The 26778-nt window shown below is 48.4% G+C and overlaps 1 protein-coding gene across 1 annotated transcript in view; it reads right to left on the bottom strand.

Annotated features, from left to right (window-relative positions):
• Positions 1–26778, bottom strand: part of CALN1 (calneuron 1) — a 126653-nt gene that overhangs the window by 67755 nt on the left and 32120 nt on the right. Inside the window, 1 exon segment of the mRNA XM_065647221.1 lies at positions 1785–1928. Coding sequence (XP_065503293.1) covers positions 1785–1928 — 144 coding nt within the window.

Consider the following 26778-nt stretch of genomic DNA (forward strand, 5'->3'; position numbering starts at 1 on the left):
ATTTCTTTCCCAAAGGGCTGTGGGGCATTGGAACAGGCTGTCCAGGGCAGTGCTGGAGTCACCATCCCTGGAGGGGTTGGACAGAAGGAGATGAGGTTCTCAGGGACATGGGGCAGTGCCAGGGGTCGGTTATGGGTAGACTCCATGATCTTAAGGGTCTCTTCCAAAAAGATGATTTTATGATTCCCCGCTTCAACTGTCACCTGCTGAATACAGTTGTACTGTGCATCGCATGGGGACATTTGACTTGGATATCCCTGGGGAGGTAGGAGAGCTTCGCTCCTGCTGCCACCATCTCCCATCGGCTTTCAGCTGCCTCCATCAGACCGGGGCTCCATCCAGGACTCTGCTTTGGCATGACTTCAAATAACTCTGTACAGTGTTTCCATCCTGTTTTGGCCACATGCAGAATCCCAGCACCCCAGGCTGGTTGGGTTGCAGGGCCCTCTGCAGATCCCCAGCCCAGCCCTGCTCACGCAGGGTCACCAGAGCAGATCACACAGGTCGGGCCAGGCGGGTTTGAATGTCTCCAGAGAAGGAGACTCCACACCCGCTCTGGGCAGCCTGCTCCAGGCTCTGGCACCTCCCAGCAAACAAGTTTCTCCTCATGTTCACATGGAGCCTCCTGTGTTTCAGTCTGTGCCCGCTGCCCCTCACCCTGGCGTTGGGCACCACTGAACAGAGTCTGCTCCATCCTCTGACACCCACCCTGAGATATTGATCCCATTGATCAGATCCCTCTCAGCTTCTCTCCTGCAGCTCAACAGCCCCAGCTCTCTCAGTCTCTCCTCATCACAAAGATGCTCCAGACCCCTCAGCATCTCTGTGTCCCTCTGCTGGACTCTCTCCAGTAATTCCTTGTCCTTCTTGAACTGGGAAGCCCAGAACTGGACCTGGTTCTGCAGATGTGGCCTCACCAGGGCAGAGCAGAGGAGGAGGAACAACCTCCCTCGACCTGCTGGTCACGCTTTCCTTAATGCACCCCAGGTACCTTTGGAAGTGAGGGAGAAGGTTGGATCCACATCCCAGCTTCCCTGCACGTTTCAGGCATCAAGAAAGTCTCCCTTCCTGCTCTGACCAAGGGCATTTTAAAGACAGCTCGCTCATCACGATCAGCTCTGATTGTAGCTTTGCAGCAGTTAAAAAGTCCCCCCTGGCTCCAGCATCCTGATGCTGCATTTCTCTCTTCCCGTTAATGGTGGGTTCTGTTTCTTTTATTACCTCTTAGTAATTGTTTGACGAGCTCTCACAGCAGGATTTTGCTCAAAATTATTCCACCCTTCTAAACTTCTCCTTCAAAAACTATCAACACTTCATTACGACACAGCACAGATCCCATCCACAGCATCTTTTACTTGCAAGAAGTGGTGAGGCCACAGGACCAGACAGCTCTGCTTGGTTGGGTGCTCACGTCATGTCCCAGTAGGCGTCACTGGGCAAGGAATGCATAAAAAAAGGTTATACCAGCCTTACAAAAGACCATTTGCAGCTTTGAAAAGGAAGGTTGCAAGAGCTGGTCTGGCTTCACCCAGCTGTATCAGCTGGTCAAATAAAAGATGCTTCACCTCGCTTGCGTGGGTTGCCCGAGGGGCAGGTTTATCTACAAGAGGTTGAGGGCTCACAGTCGTCTGCCCTTTCTGTGCTGTAATGAAAGGGAAAGTTTCACAGCTTCCTCTCCAGACCCTCCTTGGTGATCATAAATTATTTGAGCCAAAACCATGGGCTACAATGTTCTGGGAAATCCCCCCTCCACCAGTAACAAAGAACCAACAATGGAGACTTACCATCCATGTCAAGGCGTTGCATGATAATCGCCAGCTCCACCTCACTGGGCATGTATCCCAAGGAACGCATCGCCATGCCCAGCTCCTGCTTGGATATAAAACCATTCCCATCCCTGTCCAGCACCCGGAACGCTTCACGGATTTCTGGAAAGGAGAAGGAAGAAGAGAGGAGTTGTTACGGTGGAGGACTCCCTGGTCAATGCTCAAAATCATAGAATCATGGAATTGTTTTGGTTGGAAGAGACCCTTAAGATCACTGAGTCCAACCATTAAGTCAACCCTGGCACTGCCCCATGTCCCTGAGAACCTCATCTCAGCGTCTGTCCAACCCCTCCAGGGATGGTGACTCCAGCACTGCCCTGGGCAGCCTGTTCCAATGCCCCACAGCCCTTGGGGGAAGAAATTGTTCCCCAGATCCAACCTCAACCTCCCCTGGCACAACTTGAGGCCGTTTCCTCTGGGCCTGGCGCTTGTTCCTTGGGAGCAGAGCCTGACTCCCTCCATCTGCACACATGGGACACAGAAGCAGCATATAGTGCCTTTTCTAACATTAATGGTGCATATTTGATCATTTCAAGTCAGTGTAATAATTCGTTCATACACATATGTATATATATACTTGTGTCTATGCATTCACATATGCACAGCTCCATGTGCAGATAAATGCAACAGTATCCACACACATGCTGCCTATTTTCTCTGCTAGATACCATCACAAAATTATTTATTCATCACACATTGAACTCCTTTCTGCAGCATTTGCCCTGCACTGCTGTGGGTGAACCAGCCTGACCTACAATAAAATCTCCCTGCATACGGCTGCACAGCAAAGCCCAACCCCAGCAGCCCTTCTCCCAGCCCCTCAGCGTGTCTGCAAGGCAGATTTATTATATTTTATGTCACAGAAGCTCTAACTTTCTCCAACAAAACTCTGTGAGCAGGAGCAGCTGGGTGCTCCCTGCCTCCCCCGCAGGGCACGGAGCTCTGCAGCCAAAACCCTTGTCCGATAAAAGCAGATGTACATCTTTTAAACCACACCCGCGCAATTTCCATCGCTCACTCCTCTCCATAGCTTTTCTCTAATTTATAACTGTTTTACAGCAATAAACAGCCTCGGATCAATAAAAATGCTGACAGCATCTAAGGCATCGCTTCCATCATTCTTCCCCAGCCTGGCTCAGCTTCTGACATCTGACTTTGTTTGGATTTTGATTCTGGCGTATCCCCCTCCAGCGTTTAAAAACCACCCTCTGCCCAGGCATCGCACCAAAGGACCCCGTGCACCCGCCGCCTCGAGGGTTCGCACGTCTCCTGCTCCTCGCAGACCCCTCGGTTGGAAGTACCACCACCAACCTCCCCATTTCTGACTGTTGCAAGTGCCAAACAGAGAAATTTGAACATTTCAACCAGCTGGGAGCCTGTTTACTTGAAAGGGTTTGGTTGGAGGTGGGGAGAGAAAGAGGCGCTGATTTCTTAGTTTTGGTTAACTGGTCTTTGCAGCACGCTGTGGAGAGGAAAACACAGGATGCTTTAGCATCTCTCTTTTGGGAGGGAGGATATATATGAAAAACCAGCATGCTGGGGCCCGCTGCAGCTTCGCTCAAAGGAGTTTAAGCTTCACATTAAAACATTTCATTGGAGAAGTGGGAGGGAAAACTCAGCAGGGTTTTTTTGGGGAAAAAAAGGAATTATTATAATTAAAAAATACTCTGTTCTCTATCAGGAAACAGATTGGACAGGAAAAGTTGGTGCAGCCCTGGGTAGTTCAGGCATTAACTCCCAGATGAGAAAATATTCTCAGTCCTGCCATGGTCTCCAGCACGTCACCTCCCGTATGGGGACACCAGCCCCTGCACCGGGGCCACGTGAAAGGTGATGGATGGTGCTCGGTGCCCCCAGGAAAAAGCCAGGAGCATCACAACCCAGCAGGAAACGATCTCAGTGACGTCTTTGCTGACACGTTATTCACAGCTTTACAATTCAAAGGCTGCTTCTAAATCACCCCACATCCAAGTTCGGCACCTCCCTTGACAACATTAGTGTGTTAATAAAATCCGTTCTCGTTTCCACAGGCTGCTTTCTGCCACGTGTGACAGCCTGGTGACGTGTTGGGGCATCGCCATGACCCACCGCTGCATCGTCACCGCAGCTCTGCTTATCATAATGAGATCCGATCAATTTTTAATCCAGCCAACGAGCCCACTGACGCAAAGAGGGAAGAGCCTATTAATTCCAATGAATATTGGCCACGTCCGTAATATTTACATTTAGTGCTCAGGTTTGCATCAGCTTGTGGCTTCTTTAAACTGAAATGCTTCATGTCATCTCAAAATTGGTGTGAGCTTGGTGAGCTGAAAGGGTGGTGAGGCTGTTCAAAGCAAACCCGGCTGGAAGTATCGGTACATAATGCAAAGAACCTTTGGAGTGGGAACGAATCCCATTAGGCGCTGCCAGCTGTAGTGAAATCTATTTTCATACGCTGTGCTGAAAGCTAAAGTGCAGTAAATATTACATCGAAATCAATTAATTTTAAAATAAACTTTTGACAGCTGAAGACGAAAGAACGAAAAATATTGCAGGGAGCCGAGAAAGTATTTTAGAAAATAAAATATGAGTCTACCTTCAGAAAAGTTTACACGAAAGTTAGACTGATCCAAATTACATGAGTAAATTATGTCTGTGCAGGGGCTCTGCTGCAGGATGTCCGAATGCCAACGTCTGGTGAGCATCCTCTCCAGATACACCAATTTCAGAAGGTGCATTTGACATCACCGCAACCTTTGAGCCTCGATCAGAGGAGACAACCCCACACATTTGGGGTCCAGCTCTGTTCCATATCCCTCAGAAACCTGAACTGTTGACCAAGCCTGAAACATCCTTCACACACCAACTCCTGACCCCAAATGGAGTTTTATTTTTTTCACTCATCACTCTATAAATACCACTTGTGCAGATGTATATTTGAAGAGCTATTTATAAGTTGAACACACAGTACACGAAGCAGCTACAACCTCAGTCAGTGCCTCCTCTTTATCTTTACATGTATCACCACCTCCTTATCAGATTTGCTTTACAGTGATCCCTTCTCCTCCGACGTACAGGCGGGCGCTGCCCTGCACAGTGTGAGCCACAGGTCTGAGCATCCTCCCCAAATCCAGCCCCACCAGCTCTTCCAACCGGTCCCAAACAGTGGTCCGTGAACCTGGCTGGCCCTCACCTTGATTTCCAGCTGTTAAATTTCATTACCCAAAGCTAAAAATACATCAGCACTTTCCCCATCTGACTTTCCCAAAGAAGTCGCCATGGCAACTGATGCTCCTGGCCTGTGGTCCATGGAGTAAATCTCTCAACAAAGACATTGGCGGGACTTGGGAGAAACTTTGAGAGCTCTTCCATTTCAGCTGGAAGCTGTTTTGCATGGGGATGCTTTACCCTGGTCAAGAAAAGCAGAGCCCTGGTTTGTCTTCAAATGAACAATAAAGATAACGGGGGGAGCGGGTGTTGAAGAGATGCTGCCCCAGCAGCTGCTGTTCCCCTTGCCCAGCCCTCCACATGAACCAAGCACCTATTTTCAGATTACACCTCCCTAGGGGCATTAGCAAATATTAATATTTATTCCCCTTCCCGCTATATAGTATCTGCTTCCACTCTCAAATATAGGAAGGTGACATAGAACTATATTAGAGTATAGAAGGGGAAAAAAGAAGGGAAGGTATAGAAAGGTTTAGAGGACAGAAAGGAGCCCATTTTGGTGGTGATGGCACTGGCCTGAGCCTCAGAAAATGTCACTTCTTCTCAAAGAGCCCAGGCTGGGACCTGAGTGCTCTTCTCCGTGCCTCGGTTTCTCCAGCCCCTGGGAACAGTGATACCGCCCCTCTATACAAGCTGATTTCAACACAAAAGTGCTCACCCAACAGCCAGTGACTTTAGCAACGCTAAACCATCCCACTCCCAGAATGAATTCAAACAGTAGCAGCAACGCTGCTGCGAAGAGCCTTTGTCAGATGGACCATGCGCGATGCTTAGTGCTGAACAGCGCTCGAGAGAACAAGGGGAGAGAAGGGATCAGCATCTGGCCCCTTCCTAACGAACATCTTCATTAATGATCTCAAAGAGGGAGCGGAAACAACACTGATTGAACTCCCAAATAATTCAAGGCTGGAGAGAGCTGCCAGGACAAAAAGTCCAGCAAGAAGGAAGGAGAGCTGTGTGAATGGGTCAAGATTTTGGAGCAGAAGGGCCCTCGCCCGGGAGTCAGCTGGGCCAGGGCAGGTTTGCTGAGCTGGCTCGGAAGGAATGTTTTTTGGGAAAGTTTAGCTCCGGGTTTTTCCCCAGGTGAGGACTTATGTTCCACGGAAGCCAAGAGCACAGCACTCATTTCTCAGAATTACTTGAGAGTTCAAAAGCTGCATATGGGGAGGTTGCTTGTAATTAATTCCTCCTCTTTCCTCACATTTAACAGCTGCACCTTCCCGCTTCCCTGTTCTGGAGCACACGGCCATCCAGTTACCCCACACACCTCTGCGAAGAGAGAAAGGAAGAATGGGTGATTATTTTTTTTCATAGAATCACAGAACAGTTTGGGTTGGAAGGGACCTTCAGGCTCCCCCAGTGCCCCCCCTGCCATGAGCAGGGACATCTGCACCAGCTCAGGTTGCTCAGAGCCCCGTCCGGCCTGGCCTGGGGTGTCTCCAGGGATGGTTCAGCCACCACCTCTCTGGCCAACCTTTTTATTACCTTTCTGAAGGGCAAAAAGCAAGACTGCTGTCAGAGTTGGACCTGCCACCCAGCCTAGAAAGTCCTTAATTCTCTCCATCTGCATCCAGAAAATCCGAAGATGACAACATTCGGACCCACCCGCTCACATCGCGCCCGCTCCAAAAACATCCCTGTGCTCCCAGAGCACTGAGAACCGACCTTGTGCTCCCTTCCCTGGCTCATCCCTTCTCCCGGCTCAGTAGCAGTTTTATTTACAGATGATTTCTCTCTGACTGGTAACTAGAGGCAACCATCATTATTTCTTGCTTTGCTTCCTGAATGAGAATGAATCATGATTCTCTGGGAAATAAATTCAGTGTCCACTGGTTACCCTCGGGCGCTGCAGATGGTTTCAGGTTAGTTCACTGGGTATAAATATAATACCACCATAATCAATTTTGTAATTACACAGTAACTACCACAGTGCACTGTAATTACAATCAGAGTCCTATATGGTTATTTTCATTAGTACGATAAGTGAAGAAATACCACCACCCGAAATCTTGCAAGTCATCTCATTCACCTAATTGCGGGTTTGGGCATCAAAGTACAAACTGAATGATCTAAAAGCTGCAAATAGCATGTCCTTGAGTGAACTGTTAAGTGAGTCTTGTAATTACTATATGTGTTTAAAAAAATGGAAATTTCCATCCCTCCATCTGCTATTCTCACACTTGTTGGTTTTTTTTTTTTCCCTGCAAATTGCAATAAAGTGTCAAAATAGCTACGTTTTTCATCTAATAGAAATGCCCTCCCCCCCAACGTATTCCAACTGCAAGTGTCAAAATATTTAATTTGGTTGTTCTCAATCTCAGCAGTTCAGCACCGCCAGATCAAACCCTGTCACTGCAACCCGGAGCCACGTCTACCTGAACGGCTGCAGCCTCTTGTCAGCATCACCAGAAACGTGCAGCTGGAAATGGGGCAGAGAACCCCGGATTTAACAGCGGCCTCGGCGCTACAGCAGCTCAAATAGAAACAGTTATGTCGAGTGGGCAAAGCAAATCAGTGCTAGTCAACTTGACGAAGTATCTCAGCTCAGAAAAGTCTGCCTCAAAACTAAGTGTCTCGTCTTGTTTTTCCTTAGAGGGACTTTTCCATACATAATTTGGAAGATTTTTTTTTTTTTTTTTTGCTTCCCCGGGAAAAAATGATTTGTGGAAATGACATTTCCTGTGGTTATGTTCCCAAACACTTTTAACACTTGCCAAGTAACCAACATCCCATTACCGTATAAATGCACAACACAAAGCCTACTGGATACTCTCTTAAACAGAAGCTTTCAGTACCAGCAACGGAGCTGGACTGGGAATACTGGAGGAGGTTTATTCGGAGGGCCGGCTGGCGTGGACAGTGCGTGATGCAGGAGCCCTGCGGCACCACCCGGATCCGGCGGGGACTTCTACTCCACAGAGGAATTTGGCAAAATAACAGCTTCTACTCTTTCCTATACATTTCCCTACCATGGACAGAATTTCATGCAGGAGACAAGCATGGCTCCCCTTCAGCTCCTCCCGACACCAGCAGAAGGATGCGTGGGGTTGGAGATGTTGTGCTGTGGCTTTCACCAATAAATGATGCAGAATAATCAAGTTTTCAGTGCCTGAGAAAGGTACAGGCTGGTCCTGAGCAGTGAGGGATGAACTCAGAGTGACAGAAGTGAGGGAGAGGGCAGAGAGGATGCAAATTGCAAGAGAAGAGCAGGGCTCAGCTCATAGAATCATAGAATCATAGAATCAATCATAGAAGGATCATCAAGTCCAACCATAACCTAAGTCTAGTACTACCCCATGTCCCTGAGAACCTCATCTCCGTCTGTCCAACCCCTCCAGGGATGGTGACTCCAGCACTGCCCTGGGCAGCCTTTTCCAATGCCCCACAGCCCTTGGGGGAAGAAATTGTTCCCCAGATCCAACCTCAACCTCCCCTGGTGCAATTTGAGGCTGTTTCCTCTGGTCCTGGCGCTTGTTCCTGGGGAGCAGAGCCCGACCCCCCCTGGCTCCAAGCTCCTTTCAGGCAGGTCAGAGATCAGAAGGTCTCCCCTCAGCTCCTGTTCTCCAGCTGAACCCCCAGCTCCCTCAGCCGCTCCCATCACACTTGTGCTCCAGCCCCTCACCAGCTCCGTTCCCTTCTCTCAACTCGCTCCAGCACCTCAAGGGCTTTCTTGGCGTGAGGGGCCCAAAACTGCCCCCAGGATTTGAGGTTTGGCCTCCCCAGTGCCGAGTACAGTGGCACAATCACTTCTCTGGTCCTGCTGGCCACACTATTCATGGAACTGCTTTGATTTCCACCTGCAACGCACTGAGGAGGGCAGAAAGATGGAAGGGACATCCCAGGGACAGAGAAAAGCTATTTCAGGTGAAGAGAAATTTCTAAGAACAAATGGATATGAGCAAATTTAGCCTGACAAGCCAAAGAAAGTTTCAGAGGTGAACAATTATTGCAGCATTTCAAAATGGGGCTTCACCCACCCTGGACAGCTTTAGTTTCTGTCACCGAGTCACCTCTAGCAGTAGGAACCAGCTTCAGGAACCTCTTCCAGCCCACGTCACTACTCCTCCGCCTGCTAAGAAAATTTTTACTCCAAGTATACCAGTGCACACTGCAGCAGTCAGCAAAAAAGATGATTTCATGTTAATTCTTACGTGAGGAATCATGAACTCAGGTTCCCCATCCCTGTTCGAAAACTTTGCTCAGATCTCTGGTCCTCTTGTTGTATTGCTGCATCCTTGGCTCTGCAGTTCCCCAGTCTCAACCAAACGCTTCATAACGTGGGTCTTGTTTTGAGCATCCGTGATCAAACAAGTCATTATGAGTAGCAGCATTGGGATGGGTGTTGGAAAAGGAAAAAGGAAAAGCAACCCCTAAGAATGAAGATCACCACTATGAAAGCAGATAAATTTAACATACATGCTACAACTTTTGTTTACATCTTAAGAACATGCTGTAAAAAAAGGCGAATAAGGAGAGAACAGATTTCCTCTGTTTTCCAAAGAAACCTCCATCTCCTCTTTCAGTAGTTCTTTTTATTAGGAAATAATCTTTATCCTTCCCCCACCCTCACATACAACAGGCACAAAACATTTTCCGTCCCATGACACTACCCCGCTTCAGAAAACCTCCTGCACAGGACATATTCTCCTGGGAACCACTGAGCCATGTAGAGAATTGTTTAACTACCCAACATTTTTTTAAGCTGCCTAGACATATGCCTATAATATCTGGGAGCTGCTGATTTAGTTTATTGACATCAATATTCCATTCATCATCAGAAGTGAAACATTTGCCGGACATAAATAGGTAATGAGCTCAGGACCCTCCCCTGGAGCATCTCGGAGAGTGATTTGATTCAAGATTGCTTAGGGACGACTCACATTAATGTTGAAGAGATAATAGCTTCCCATTTTTTTAATATATATATATATAATTTGCATCCTGTACTGATTTACTGCTAGAACAGTCTTCATACATTTCTCACCAAAATGAGAGTTTCATTCTGCAGCCTTGCCTGGCAATAACTGCATAGGAAATAGAACGTCTCCCAGCATTTGTAGCTCTTTTCCTAGACTTTGCAAAGGTGGTTTAATTAGACTTTGAGCATTCTCTGTTGGAAATTTACTGCTCAATATTCAAAAGTAGGTACCTGCCATTTAGAATAATGTCCTGGAAACAGCTGCGCAGGGCCCCATTTGTTACAAGTATCTCAAACACCCTGAGAGTCAGCTCTGACAAGGATAAGTTGGCATCCTTCTTCCCATCACAAAATGACCCTCGAGTCAGGACAGGTGGTACCCGAGGCAAGTTTTACTGGAGTTCAATTGCTTTCCCAGTCCCTCTGCCTTTAATTAACTTCCACATGGCTCCCCAGTGGCACATTAAACCCAACTTAATGTGTCCTTACTACAGTTATACTAAGGACCAGAGAAACATCTCAGTCCCTGGCAGGGGTTGCTCACATGAGCCCACGCAGCTCTAAGCCCATGGTGAGATATTGCTTCTTGCTCTTCCACCAACTTCTCCAAGTGGGATGGGAGCAACACCTTCAGCATCCCCCTGTCCCTCTCCAATCAGCAGATTTATCACCTGGCCCTTGGATTTATTTATTCACTTTTTTCTCCGGTATCACCACCCAAGTTGAGAGACTCCCCCTGGGAAGGACCACACTGTGCCAATGATTTAATGCTGTTCAAAGCTCATAGAATCATAGAATTGTTTCGGTTGGAAGAGACGCTCAGGACCATCAAGTTCACCCATAACCTAACCCTAGCACTAAATCACGTCACTAAGAACCTCATCTAAATGCCTTTTGAACCCCTCCAGGCATGGTGACTCCAGCACTGCGCTGGGCAGCCTGTTCCAATGTCCAACAGCCCTTTCCAGGAAGAATTTTTTCCTAATATCCAATCTGAACCTCCCCTGGAGCAACTTGAGGCTGTTTCCTCTCATCCTACCACTTGCTACTTGGGAGGAGAGACCAACACCCTGTTCCCCAAGTCCCAGTATCAACTCCATCCCAGAAAAAGAGGTTTTCTCTTTAAAAGCCAAAGTGATTATAACACATAAATTGCTTCACTGAGAGCGTATCTTGTGCACAAGAACTCAGCAAACCAAATCTGACCTTAACGCACCATCTCCAGTTCTCCATCTTCACTGTTTCAAGGTTCAGAAATAGGAGCTTCATCCTACAAACAACAACCCTGCCTCAAAAGGAGGAAAACTAAAGAGCCAGCTCCATTTTGAAATGAAACTTTCTGGGAAGCACTCAGGAACACCAGAAATGCTGTACTGGCCTGAGTGCCAGAGACAAATTGTAATTTCTGCTATTTATTCACAGAAACTCAAACTCTAACACAGTGAAGTAAATTCTTATTTTTCCCTTGGTTTGGGCCAGTTTTTTCCCCCGTATTTTCACTTGCAGTTGCACAGTAAAAATGGGTACCTCTGTATCTTCTCTGACCAGCAATCACTATAGTCTCCAAACTCCGCTAAGCACTTTTCCTTCAAGGTGATCTTCATACGGCCACAAATCCCTGGGAAACCAGTAAGAACCTGACAGAAGAGCCGGGCTGTACTCCTCACTCCTCATTACCCGAGCTCTGCAGCACCAACGCTCCACTGCCCCCGCTGACACCGATTAATTACCCTGGAAATTCCCTGGGTTGCCCAACTGGACTCAGAACTGCCATCAGATAAAGGAGGCTGATCGCAAGACAGGGTAAAACGGAGCTCTCGGTAATGCAGACAGATGGGAGAGCTCATTGCAGGAGAAGGAAAGGAGAACCGCAACGGAGCAGCCCTGGATGCAGGCGGGAGGGATGCGAGCAGGAGGGATGCGGGCAGCAGGGATGCGGGGATGCAGGCAGGAGGGATGCGGGCAGCAGGGATGCGGGCAGCAGGGATGCGGGGATGCAGGCAGGAGGGATGCGGGCAGCAGGGATGCGGGGATGCAGGCAGGAGGGATGCGGGCAGCAGGGATGCGGGGATGCAGGCAGGAGGGATGCGGGCAGCAGGGATGCGGGCAGCAGGGATGCGGGGATGCAGGCAGGAGGGATGCAGGCAGCAGGGATGTGGGCGGCAGGGATGCAGGCAGCAGGGATTCAGGCAGGAGGGATGCGGGCAGCAGGGATGCGGGGATGCAGGCAGGAGGGATGCAGGCAGGAGGGATGCAGGCAGCAGGGATGCAGGCAGGAGGGATGCGGGCAGCAGAGATGCAGGGATGCAGGCAGCAAGGATGCAGGCAGCAGGGATGTGGGCAGCAGGAATGCTGGCAGGAGGGATGTGGGCAGCAGGGATGCGGGGATGCAGGCAGGAGGGATGCAGGCAGCAGGGATGTGGGCGGCAGGGATGCAGGCAGCAGGGATTCAGGCAGGAGGGATGCGGGCAGCAGGGATGCGGGGATGCAGGCAGGAGGGATGCAGGCAGGAGGGATGCAGGCAGCAGGGATGCAGGCAGGAGGGATGCGGGCAGCAGAGATGCAGGGATGCAGGCAGCAAGGATGCAGGCAGCAGGGATGTGGGCAGCAGGGATGTGGGCAGCAGGAATGCTGGCAGGAGGGATGTGGGCAGCAGGGATGCGGGGATGCAGGCCGCAGGGATGCGGGCAGGAGGGACGCGGGCAGGAGGGATGCAGGCAGCAGGGATGTGGTGGTGGCTCTGCCTGAAATGTCAGCTCTGCCAGGTGGTAAATTACAGTCCTGCGCTTGGGTGGGTTCTGGGCAGCTCGGCTGTGCATTATCTCTTCTTCAGCCATGATCAGTCCCCGATGGGCCTAAAGAGTTAATTTCAAATATTCCGGCCAAAAGAAAGGTGAGGAAAATACTGCAATAATCTGTCCTTCTGTTTGCTTTTCTTTTGGTGGCTTTGCAGTGTAACCAACCCAAAGCTCATCTGTCATTCCTGTTCAGGAATAGTTTCCAGAAAAGGCTTCACTGCAGTGAAGTCCTGATATTTCACGGACATGTTATTTAATATTTTTAAAAGTGAAACTGTAAATTCAAAACGAAATATTTCAGCATTACTGAAATGAAGCTCTTCTATTATTTTCAGTTGAAAAGGCCATTGTCAACAGGGAATGTAATCAAATCTGCATTTTTCTGCTGGAAAATGTTTCCACCGGAAGAATTACAATCAGCTTGAGCTCCCCAGCTCCCTCCATACTTTTTGGTCCAAGTTTATTGCTTTACAGAGTATAAAACAATTTAAGAAAGCTTTTCCCAACGTGCCTGCAAAGCATCATTGGAACACACTTGTTTAGGGACAGGAAGCACCAAAACACCACATCAACACTTGCAGCCTGTATGCAAAACTGATAAAGCTTCAGCACTTTTTTTTAGCAATTCCAAAGCATTTCGTTATGCAGAAAACTCATTGCAAATCACTCAAAAACTCTGAATTTTACCCTGGAGCTACATCATGTGAGATTTTCATTCTCTCTGGCCGAAGGTGCATCTGTAACAGCATTAGTTGTTCTGATACTCTATTAAGATATATGGGAGGGGAATGGAAATCGCTGTGGTCTTTATCTCCAGGCAGCATCCAGACCCACGTCCTGGTGTACAGGACACATTCTATTATTCTGCATTTGCTGACCCCAAGCTGTTGTCTCACTGCTACGGTTTTGTGCTAGAGCGGGGCTGCCAGGCTGCCAAACACAAACCGTATCGGGAGCTCTGCCTACCCAGGGTGCCCACAGACACTCATCAAACAGATGAAAATTTGCTCCTGAGCGGGTCTGCAACCCGCTGCAATGTCAGGGGAGTTGCTACAGGGGTCAGGGTGAAACTCCAACAAATCTTCTTCCTACATCCCATCCAAAATCTCAGAGGTGCTCACAGGACCCCAGGCTGGTTGGGTTACAGGGCCCTCTGTAGATCCCCAGCCCAGCCCTGCTCACGCAGGGTCACCAGAGCAGATCACACAGGTCGGGCCAGGCGGGTTTGAATGTCTCCAGAGCAGGAGACTCCACACCTGCTCTGGGCAGCCTGCTCCAGGGCTGCTTCAGCTCACACTCTGCTGGGGTGGGTTACAGCCCGAGGGGCTGCAACTGGGAGGAAAATGAAAGGGATTTTCAGAATATTTATTGCTAAATTAACCTCAAAACATCTCGTATGCATCCACACAAGCCTACCCTGGGATGAGCTGGTAAAAAGCAAGGTTACCAGCCAGTCCGAGGGTTTTAAGAATCACGGAATCACAGAATAGTTTGGTTGCAGGGCCCTTCCCAGCTCCCCCAGTGCCCCCCCTGCCATGAGCAGGGACATCTGCACCAGCTCAGGTTGCTCAGAGCCCCGTCCAGCCTGGCCTGGGATGTCTCCAGGGATGGTTCAGCCACCACCTCTCTGGCCAACCTGGGCCAGGCTCTCACCACCCTCAGGGGCAACAATTTCTTCCTTATTTCTAGTCTAAATCTCCCTCTTTTATTCTAACCTATCACCCCTTGTCCTAACCCAACAGCCTTCTCCTTGGCCATCGTTACCAGTTTGCCTGTCGTGTTCATCAGGCTGGGTACGGTTTTTCTGAACCAAGCCACGTGCAGCCTGGTTTCCAGCCAAAGACATCAGATAGAGATGCCGTAAAGCCCATTTAAAACATCTACAGCTGGAAATGTAAATGGATAATCGCAAGCTGCTCACTGCTATCAACAAACCTACTCCAGTGATCTGGAGACTCGCATTTCTGAAGGAGATGAAGTGAAGCACGTCAGGTCACTGAGATATGGAATGTCCTGCTCGGGACTCTCGTGACGTGAAAGACTTTGCCTGCATATCCAGAGAGAGATTTTACTCATAAAGTGCTTAAAAGTACATGTAGGACAAACTTTTCTGGTTTTCTTTTTACTATGTTTATCTTTTGCAGAAAACAGGAAAATGCTGTGTTAGAAACCTTGCGTCTTCCAAATATTCCGGGAGAGCAATTGAAATACTTGCATTTCTTTCCTGTTCCGTTGTTTGAAAGAAACTACCATTTCTACATATCAAAAGTACATAAAACCAAGCATTCCTAAGAAGAAAGCTCAGTACTTTTCCTGTGCTGTGTACCTGAAAGCAGTCCTTGAGCTTTCAATTGTAAAATACACATTCGAGGCAGGCACGGACAATCCAGCTAAAAAGGGATTTATTTACTCACGGGCTTTAGAGATTGCTTAAATAATGCTGAAGAATTTCATTCTTTTCATTTGCTACTTTTCAGTAAGTTTGTCTTTATTTTTCCTGTCCCAGAGACAGGAATGAGTTTGGCAACTACATTTCTGGTGAAATGAAGAGAAACATTGCTGGCACAATGGAAGAGAAGTGAGATTTGAGCCCTTTGCTACCCTGTTTCCCTTAAAAAAAAAAGACCTACCCCAAAAATAAGCCTTAGCATGACTTTCAGGATTTTTGAGGATGCTCGAAATATAAGCCCTACTCCAAAAATAAGCCCTAGGTACAGTTCATAAAAAAGTGAATTGAAATAGTATCCAGGCAGCTACACATGTAAATCTTTCACAGCAAAAATTAATACCAGCCCTGTTTTATTTTTGGGGAAACAGGGTAGTACTGACAGAAGCCCACACCTTTGTCCATCTATGAACTGCGCGCTGTGGTATGGAAGGAACATAATGATAAGACACCCAAGGAGATGACTCAGGTGAAACAAAAAATACAGCGGGGTTCATGTCTCATGGATCAAGGAAAATTTAAACAGAGAGAAGCCACCAAAACTGAGTGACAGCAGATGCACAGGGTGACGGGACGACGGGTGTTGTCTCTCTCCCTTCTGCTGCTTTGGGGGGAAATGAACCTGGTTTGCACCAGTCAAACCAGACGAGGGTTTGATCACAGCTCCCATTGCCCATGTGTTGGTTCCCGTTCCAGCGAATGTCAGCGTGAGCACTGAATAGGAGAGGTTTTTTGTTCTTGAGAACAGCTGAAAGTACAGTAAGTCTCTTCGGAGAGGAGGGTTTAATTAGCTGGCATGATATCAAACCTGAATGACTTCTGACATACAATTAAAGTTCGTTGTCTAAGCTTGAAAAAAACATGTAACCTGCCTTTATCACCATTTCACTTTATGTTCACTTGATACTTTAAAAATATATCACGTGTCCACATTTCAGTGGCCATTTCTGTATCTGCTGGTCCTTGGAACAAATGAACTTTTCTAAAAATAACATAAAAATCTCACAACCTGAACACACAGTCAAGTGCATAGGCTGCAATTGCCTTTCAGAGATGATATTAAAATTCAAATGTGTTCCTTCCAACTATGGAGAAGTGCAGCTTAAGAAATGAAATACGCCCGGCCATCCATCTCTGTCTGGGAGGCAGAACCACAACTGAAGTGGGGGAACAGCCTTCCCTGGCATCATAACCAGAGCGCAAAGATGACAAAGGAGCTACGTCTTATCTGGGTGACTCCAGGTGATGAATCCCTAGGAAAGATGCTACCAGAATACAAGTGACGCCTGGAAAACCCTCTGGGAGATGTTGGACCCTCTTCTTGCTTGTGCTCCTCATGTGCATCCCGGAGTTCTCTCCCTTCTCCAGGCTGCATTGCTCCTGCCCCTCGCGCTCGCTACGCAAGTGTCACCCTCCCCCGGCAACCTGCTGCCATCTCCTCCCATTCGCTGTCTTTGAGTAACTTCTAATTTATTCCCTTTCTCTCACGTCAGCCTCGTGCTGCCCATTTCAGCCCTTTCTCCGGATCCCTCGTTCCTTCTCCGCCGCCTCTCGCGCGGCAGGAGCGAGTCCTCAGCTGATTCTCAGCTGTCGCTCAAAGCCTCCTTGTCATTCAGGAACACGGGCGCTTCCCAAGACCAAAACGCATTAGGGATGCGAGGCGTGATTAAGCCCAGTCACATCTCCCTCCTTTCTCTGCGCCCACCAAATTCCGGGTGGGGATGAGGATGAGAGAGCCCATTAGCAAGGTGGGAATAAAGTCTGCGGCGGCGCTGCTCTGAGTCTGCACCAGCAGGGTCTGTATGGGGATGAGGGAGCGAATTTCCCGGGAAGGTAAATAAGTGACTGTCCCCTGAGTCACTGCAGATCCTGGTGGGTGTTTCTGGGCACTATGAGATGCTGCTTTGCACAGAGGCACAAAGCTGAGGTTCTGCAAGATACACAGGCAGTATCTGTTGTAAACATAAAGCCAATTCATTCCAGGTATACCTGGTTAAACATCTTAAACATAAAGGGAATGTATTAAGAAATCAGACTCAACTGCAGGCATAAGTAAAACATCACACTGGGTGCAGGGTGATTTATACACATAAGCAAAATAGATCAGTCTCACATTTCTAGAAAAGGACACCAGATGTCTTTGACGTCATCTAAATTATCTCTATTTTTAAAAGTTACTCTTTTCCATTTGCTGCCAACTCAGAAAGTCCAATTTGCCAAGATAATATATCTAGTGTGGCTGAAGATTTCCAAACTCGAAGTATCAGTCTCTTAGCAACCGTAGTACTCTTTGTATTAAAACTGAGCACAGTGAAACTGTCATCTTCTGTAGCCTTTTATGCACCTAATCAGTGAATTCCCATTAAAGACACAATATTCGAAAAACGGCATATAGGATTCTAGATGCATCCAGAACATATATATACACACATAGATTCCATATTCTCTCTACCAGAAGGATGGAGTATTTATAGTAGGTAGACATGTCAGGGAAATATGTGGCATATCTTATTCATGCATGAACTAGATAAGAAATGAGACGCTGAATGTTACAAAAGGTGCAGCAAGAGTCAAAAGGAAAAAAAAACTATAAAATCATGGAAATAACTTTTGCTTCCATTCAAGTCTGATTCAAGTGGTGGCCTTTAGGCAGTGGGCAGGGGTGAGATAAAAGAAAACCTCCCTTTTCTTGTCTGCTGAGCTTTCAGCCCAGCGCTGGTAGAGCCATTTGATGCCTACAAGAGTTCTGGAAAGGGCTTTTGACTCCCACGTTCACATCTGCTTTTTCCAGCCCTGCACAGAAGCTCATGCTCCTCGTAAGCTTTCCATGGGTAAATAACACTTCAGGGTCCTCTGCAGGAAGATATGGTGTTGCAGAAGTACATGAAACCATTTTGAATGTTGAGAGGATCACACAAAGCATGTCATTTCTCTGGGTGTCCCATTATCGTGGAGCTCCTGTGCTGCCTACCCAGCAATTCTGGGCATTTTCTTCCACAAACATGGAGAAAACTCCAGGAAACAAAATGGAAACCTGTCTCCTAGCACAGCAGTATAATTCAGATAATTGGTTTCTTATCTCCCTGCATCCCTACAGGGCTCTGGTCCCACCTGAAGACCACGCCATCCCTTCTCCACCCTGTCCTGCAAGACTCAGCCTGAAAGTAGCTTGACTTGGCTGGAATCTCCACTCTCCCTGACCAGAGCATGAGCAGGACCAGAGCCATGGGGTCTGCACATACAAGGACCAGAAAAGAAGACCAGCTTTTGAGTTTAGACCGGGTACACTCCTCTGCTGTGGGCTCTCCAGATGAGGACCTGGTGTCTCAGTCCCACCAGCTGATCTGCCAGTCTCTGAGCAGACTCACCTGGATGGCTGGTGGTGGCCAGCAAACGACTGAGGGCAGGGAGCACACGTCCTCCTCCTGAAACCATTTGGATTGCAACTCTGCCCCTCTGCCCTGCTCAAGTGAGACCCCCCTGCAGGGCTGGGCCAGCTCTGGGGACAGCACAGGACACACATGGACCTGCTGGAGAGGGGCCAGAGGAGCCCCAGAAATGACCCGAGGCTGGAACAGCTCTGCTGGGAGGACAGGCTGAGAGAGCTGGGGGGTTCAGCTGGAGAAGAGAAGCTCTGGGGAGACCTTATCGTGGCCTTTCTGTACTTAGAAGGGGTCCATAAGAAAGATGGGGACAGACTTTTGAGGAGGGCCTGTTACGATAGAACAAGGGGTGATGGTTTAAACTAAAGGAGGGAGATTCAGGCTGGACATGAGGAAGAAATTGTTGCCCCGAGGGTGGTGAGAGCCTGGCGCAGGTTGGCCAGAGAGGTGGTGGATGAACCATCCCTGGAGACATCCCAGGCCAGGCTGGACGGGGCTCTGAGCAACCTGAGCTGGTGCAGATGTCCCTGCTCATGGCAGGGGGGCACTGGGGGAGCTGGGAAGGTCCCTTCAACACAAACTGTTCTGTGATTCCGGACTGAGAGGGAGCAGCTCTCCGAGCTGTGTCCTGCTCCTTCCTGCCACCTTGCAGGAACGTCCCCCATTGCAGGGTGGCCAAGAGCATCCTGGTTCTCCCAGGTGTTCCCACACAGTGACCATCACAGGTCATCCAGACCTCCAGACCAGCAGCATATTGCCCACCAAGGACCACAGCTGCCTCAGGAGGGGATGGAAGCAAAAGCCTCAGAAGAAGCCAACGGGAGTGTTCCTGCTGCTCCACCACCATGCAAACAGGCCCAGACAATTCCTTGAAGCTTTTACAAACACAGTGGGACTTGTTTTCTTCACCTTCTCTCCTGACAGATAAAAAGAAAAGGAAATAATTTCGACCTCTCCTCTACTTCAGCTCTGATCTTGGCTCCTCCAAATATTACTGTCTTATTTCTACAGCACTCACAATAGCAGCCCTCATGTAATTCCATTATATCCCTGCAGTTGTTATTTATGTCATGATGATTGCATTGCACCCAAGGGCAGAGGGAAGAGACGGTGAGGTCCGTTCAGATTTACAAGACCGAGTAGCTTCCCCATTTTCAACCAGCTGCATTATTCACTATGGTTTTACTTACTGGCACATGAAAAATGATTGTGAAATGATCTAGAGCTGACTGTACAGCACTTGATTTCGAATGCGCTTCAAGCAATCAATCTGACAGCGGGCTTCGAGGGCTGCCACGCGGGGCTGCTCCGCGCATCCTTCATCTGCTGCCTGGGCTTGCTGAGCCGGGAGCAACTCGCTGCTAAAATAAACACTACGGCTAAAGTTTTACTAAAGGAGGGGCTGACGTAGCTGCAGCGCTCGCACAGCTCATCCTCATCAGCCACTGTCGTTATACCGCTCACCTGTGTGCACCGCCTGCCCCGCTTTTAATAGTGTAACACGGCAAAGAGGGGATTGTATTAATTACTTTTAACTATTACCTAATTAACTGCGAACATGAGATATTAGCACAGACCCTTAGGTAGTATATGTAGAGTCACAGCAGCAATATATCACCACAATATACATATACAATATACGCCTCAGACACGATACAGCGCCTGCCTCTAAAACTCATAGTCTAGCTAGACTGTAAAGTGGAACTGGTCTCAGATTAAAATTGCATTGAATTTCCCATGGCAATAATGAAGTTGTTTGATAAAATTACTCTGGAAGTATTTCTTGCAAATATTAATCTATTTAGATTCATAAGAAACACAATAAAGAAAAAAAACCACCTGACAGTTCTTGGCATATTTGCCATTAAATACACAATTAAATTCAAAGTAAACCTAGGCCCTAGTCTAGTTTCCCAGCACGAAGAAACCAACCGCGGGAAGAAAAAGGCTCCAGCATTAATCCCTTTCTTAACAAAACCACCACACAATTCCCTAAACCCAGCAAGGGGGTGGACTTGGGAATGTGTCCCACTGGGTCCCTGCTCTGGGCTCTCCCAGAGCTGTGCAGCTCCTGTCCCCGGGGAGGGGACAGCTCAAGGACCTGGCTCCAACACCTGCACAGCTTCATCCAGAGGTTTGCTAGGAAACTCTGCAGCAGAGAGAGGACCGGGGAAGCAGCTCACTAAGAAACCAGTGACAACGGAGCAATAGAATCATAAAATCATTTCAATTGGAAGAGACCTTTAGGATCATCAAGTCCAACCATAACCCAACTCTGGCACTAAACCATGTCCCTAAGAACCTTGTATAAACAATTTTAAAACCCCTCCAGGGATGGTGACTCCACCACTGCCTCGGGCAGCCTGTTCCAATGCCTTACAATCCTTTCCGGGAATAATTTTTTCCTAATATCCAATCTAAACCTCCCCTGGCGCAACTTGAGGCTGTTTCCTCTTGTCCCATCACTTGCTACTTGGGAGAAGAGACCAACACCCTCCATGCTCCAACCTCCTTTCAGGTGGTTGCAGAGAGCGAGAAGGTCTCCCCTCAGCCTCCTGTTCTCAACAATAAACATCCCAGGCTGGTTGGGGTTGCAGGGCCCTCTGCAGATCCCCAGCCCAGCCCTGCTCACGCAGGGTCACCAGAGCAGATCACACAGGTCGGGCCAGGCGGGTTTGAATGTCTCCAGAGCAGGAGACTCCACACCCGCTCTGGGCAGCCTGCTCCAGGCTCCGGCACCTCCCAGCAAAGAAGTTTCTCCTCATGTTCACATGGAGCCTCCTGTGTTTCAGTCTGTGCCCGCTGCCCCTCACCCTGGCGCTGGGCACCACTGAACAGAGTCTGCTCCATCCTCTGACACCCACCCTGAGATATTGATCCCATTGATCAGATCCCTCTCAGCTTCTCTCCTGCAGCTCAACAGCCCCAGCTCTCTCAGTGTCTCCTCATCACAAAGATGCTCCAGACCCCTCAGCATCTCTGTGTCCCTCTGCTGGACTCTCTCCAGTAATTCCTTGTCCTTCTTGAACTGGGGAGCCCAAACTGGACCCAGAATTCCAGATGGGGCCTCACCAGAGCAGAGCAGAGGAGGAAGAACAACCTCCAAGTCATTTCAGAGAAGATGAAGTTTTTAAAAGTCGAGGGGGAAGAAGTTTCTGTTCTATTCCCACTCCTCTCCCACATAATCAGCTTCTCTCTCAAAACAGCAAATACGCTGCTGCCTTGTGTCCTGAGCCATGACGCAGCTTCTGCTCACAGAGACTCCCCACATCCTCTCCAGCTGAGCTGGACAAAATCCGCCTGTGATCTTGGAGACGCTACTACACTAAAACAACATCCCCCGAGCTATTAGGAAAGCTGCTGCGAGTTCTGCAGGTTGCCAATAGCTCCAGGGGATTTCGCAGTGGCCAAGCATAACAAGGAGCAGGGAAATCCCAGCTGTGCTCCATCCATGGGCTGTGTCCCCTGTGCCAGCTGCCTGCGGAGGAGACTGCGCCCCAGCACGAGCACATCGGGGGGTGCTGGACATGAGGACCATGGCTTCACAACCATGCAACACAATCCAGGGTGTGGGGGAAGGATAAAGACAGCTACTTGTTGTTCGTTTTCAGCTGAGGTTCTCTTCTTGTGTATTTAAGTATTTAAGAGTAAAAAAGGAGGAAAAATCCCAAGCAGGTCAGCTGGTTTGTTGTTGTAGCACATCAGCTGCTTTCCCTCTTCTATTCCCCCCGATCTGGTTCACCACACACGCAGTACTACACAAATCCCAGTAAGGAACTGGAAGGGCTCTCACAAGGTAGCAAGCGATAGGACAAGAGGAAACAGCCTCAAGTTGCGCCAAGGAAGGTTCAGATGGGATATTAGGAAAAATTTCCTCCCAGAAAGGGTTGGTGGAGTCACCATCCCTGGAGGGGTTCAACAGACAGGGAGATGAGGTTCTCAGGGACATGGGTTAGTGCCAGGGGTGGGTTATGGTTGGACTCGACCTTAAGGGTCTCTTCCAACCAAATGATTCTATGATTCTGTGGTCACATATCCTCTATGCTCACCCAAAGCCTGGATGAAGCTCAATTAGGGCAATGTTTATCTAACTGAGTTCACATCTTCCCAAAGAAGTGCAATAGGAGCACCTGAAATGCTCAGGCCAGCCATGGGACAACTACAACTCCAATTACCAGCAGTGGTTGCATGTCCATGCCCATGAATGGTGATAACAGGCCAGAGTAGATCTGACGCTCAGTCAAGGGCCCATCTTCAAACAGTCCCAAGACTTTTTTTCCACTAATTTTTCCAGTTCCTTTTATGATCACATTTACTTTTGTCTGTCCTGTGGCAAGGACTTCCACAGTTTAACCATGCAATACATGGTGATCCAGTTTATCTTCTTCTGAAACACCTCTTCCAACTTCCATCAGACCTTTTCCAGCTCTTGTTTTGGAACAGACAGCAAATAACTGTTCCCTGTTCTTGTTCTCCACACCATTCACCCACTTTATAGACTTAGGTTCACCATATCTTCAGCTGTGTCCAAGTTGATAAGTCTTTGTCTAGCTATCACAAACCCCACTTCTTCTAATCTGTTCTTACAACTTGGCCCATTCAACCATAGTGAGTTGACCACCTAAGTGGTCATCAGAAGCACTGGGCTTCCACCAGCCTTCCAGAAGATCATCAGTCTGTTGCTGATCCCTTTTCGGTAGAAGAAAATCAAGAAACCTCCAGGTCCCCAAACCTAATCCCCTAAATATTCAAGGTGGAAATCCCACACTACCCCTCTGCAGCCACCAGCAGTACTGGAAGCAGCTCCCATGGGAACAGGAGCTTCCCTGAGATCACCATGAGCAGGTCACCGGGGCTAGAAGCTTGGTCCTACCACCATACACCCATGAGAGGGACAGGCCAGTGAGTTCTTCTGGGAGGAACTGGGATGCCTTGTCCATAAAAGTCCATATCAACCTTCAATGTCACACGTCCTATTGCCTTCCCATCTCAATACCACCCTGCCACATGCATTTATACATCCAAGACGTGATGGGCAATGGCTGTTATCTCCACGCCATGGCCTGCCAAGGCCCAGGGAGTGTCAGAGGGCAATACCTGGACTTCTAAACTAGACACACAATGGGCCAACAACAACCATCCATCTTGGCCATCTCCAGCAGGAACCCACCAGACCATTTCCACCAACCTCCCGTGGAGGTGGAAGCAGCAGTTTGGCCAGCAGTGCCTCCGATGCTGCTCAAATTGTCCGATAACACCTGGACTGACCATTTGCAGAACGGCCCCATTACAGAAACAAGGAGAGGACGAAGAGCAGCCAGTAATTGGCAGGATCTGCCTCTTTCCTGCCTCGCTCTCCCTGTTTTAATAGAAAAGCTGCAGAAACATTCACATTTAATTATATAAAATGCTGTACATGGGCCCAGCTGCGGGGCCGAGCCAATGTATATCACTTCGGAAAGACATCATTGCATAATTTCTGTCAAGTAATTAGCGTGCTCCGCAGCACACCAAGCTGAGAGTTTTACTAGCGCTAAACAAGGTTAGCAGATTTGTAAACAGCTTGCTATGGAGTAATATTTTTCTGCTCATATCGTCTAAAAATATCTTGGGAGAAGTTGCTCCAGTACAAATGGCTCTGCTTGAAAGGGTTTAAAACAACAAAAAAGCTTATGATAATTCAGAGCAGGTTTTTGCTTTTTTTTGCCTGCCTGTCATTTGGTTTTTGGTTCTTAACTTCAAACAGTCACACAGCCCAGAGCTCGGCTTTACTGAAACACCCAGTTTCACCAGAAATGAAATAAAAACGATGTTAATGCCTAGCTCCATCCCCTCCCCACTTCCTACATGACCTGGTGCATGGTCAAATTATAGTTTCTCATTCATTTTACTGCAGGTCCAAGGGCGCTGGGGTCCCATGTGGTGGTTGTTCTACCACTGGATGGGAAGGCAGAGTCTGTGCCCCAAGGAGCTGGGGGAGGAGAAGACACCTGGGACCAGTCTGAAGCTCACCGAGAGCTCCATGGCTTCCTAAGTCCTGCATTAAAGATTTAACTCTTCCTAAGACCTTGCACATGGCATTTGTACCCAGGCAAACAGCATCCTTCTGCTGAAGGGAGGAGGATGCCCAGATGACCCTCCAGGAATCAAGATTTGCTGTTTTCCAGCAGCTTGTAGATGGCCTGCACTCAGTTTAGAAGCAAAAAGATATTTTACTTCACCTGTTAATGCTCGAGTTGTTCATGGAAGTCCTCAGGTCCTTTCATCTCATCCTCTGACAGGGAGAAAAAGCTTGTTTTGTGCACTCTCATTCTAGGTCAGCTCACCACCATCTGCAGCACGGACTGAGGATCCTAGCAAGGATTCAAGTAACCGATGCTACATCACCAGGAGCAGATCCTGACTCCTCAGTGAGGCTGGATCCTCAGCACCTGACTCGGGTTGTAGAGGACACGTGTCCCCAGAGTCAGCAGCTACAACACCAAATACTCCAAGCAGGCAAAGCTGCTGAAAAGGTGGTGCAGAGAAACAAACTGTGCTACATCTCTACCTGTCTTGTAGAATCAGGATGATAACACTGAACCTGAACAGGGCTTAAAGAGGTTCACATTCGTGATAAGTGAGCTTGTCTTAATCTGGGGCCTCCTGGAGCTCCTTGGAGCAGGCATTGCCTGGTAGGACAGTGCTCTCTGTGGCAGGACCCCAGACATCACCGGACCACAGTCACAGCACCCCAGGCTGGTTGGGTTGCAGGGCCCTCTGTAGATCCCCAGCCCAGCCCTGCTCACGCAGGGTCACCAGAGCAGATCACACAGGTCGGGCCAGGCGGGTTTGAATGTCTCCAGAGAAGGAGACTCCACACCCGCTCTGGGCAGCCTGCTCCAGGCTCTGGCACCTCCCAGCAAACAAGTTTCTCCTCATGTTCACATGGAGCCTCCTGTGTTTCAGTCTGTGCCCGCTGCCCCTCACCCTGGCGTTGGGCACCACTGAACAGAGTCTGCTCCATCCTCTGACACCCACCCTGAGATATTGATCCCATTGATCAGATCCCTCTCAGCTTCTCTCCTGCAGCTCAACAGCCCCAGCTCTCTCAGTGTCTCCTCATCACAAAGATGCTCCAGACCCCTCAGCATCTCTGTGTCCCTCTGCTGGACTCTCTCCAGTAATTCCTTGTCCTTCTTGAACTGGGGAGTCCAAACTGGACCCAGAACTCCAGATGCGGCCTCAAATGAACAAAACACACGTAATTTGAGCACTTGTAAGAGCATCTCTTTTCCCCTTGCTTGTGTCAGGTTTGGCCATTTTAGCAGTGAACTCTGGTGGTTTATTTGGGAAAAAGCAGACCATCGGGAGGTTTGTTATTCCTTCCACACTTATCGTTAGTAGGCTGCTAATGGAACCACAGAGAGCTCCCAATGCCCGGGAATGGCAGGAAGAGGAGTACAAAGTGGCACACTTTTTACACTTCATTGGGAAGCCTTATAAATTAAGTGGAGTACAAAGTCAGGTCTAATTGATGTTTGTATTGATTGAACTGCTCCAAGTCTTAATTTTGGTTGTAAAACTCACTTTAAAATAGAGCCATTTATAATTAAGACAGGATCTGTAATTAATGGAGTTTTATACTCATAAAACTGCCTCTCTCATCAGTCTAAATTAAACTCCACATGAAAGTTTGTGCACATTAAATACAGTAGATGCCCAAACTACTTTCTCTGAACTCTTTGCTGTTCTTATTAATGTCAAAATGTAAGTGACTTGGAGATGGGGAAAAGTGATGAAAATTCACATTAGAAGAGATGAGAGCAGGAAGGGTACCCTATGGGCGCAGGGAGCCCGGTGGCAGTACAGGACACCTGTGCCTACCCCATGCCATGCAAGCACATCACAGTCATACCCGACACATGAGAGCAGTAAAGCCGTGAGCCATTTCCCACGTTCCTGTCAAAAAATGAATATATTGTCCCCTTTTGCACAATAGTGTCAAGTTGTAACACAAACCTACTTTAAAAAAATATGTTGTTCCAACGGAGGCCACCAAGGACAACCAGGGCTTACAGGAGGGAGGGCTCCCTTGCCTTCCTGTGCCAGTGGTTATTTGAAGCCTGTGCCTGTTAACAAAATTCTCCAATTCTGGTAACTGTGGTTGACCATATGACTCTTTCCAACTTGATCTCATCGGAAATCTTTACAGCCA

The sequence above is a fragment of the Caloenas nicobarica genome, chromosome 17 (genome assembly GCF_036013445.1).
Source record: "Caloenas nicobarica isolate bCalNic1 chromosome 17, bCalNic1.hap1, whole genome shotgun sequence".
NCBI classification, from domain to species: Eukaryota; Metazoa; Chordata; class Aves; order Columbiformes; family Columbidae; genus Caloenas; species Caloenas nicobarica.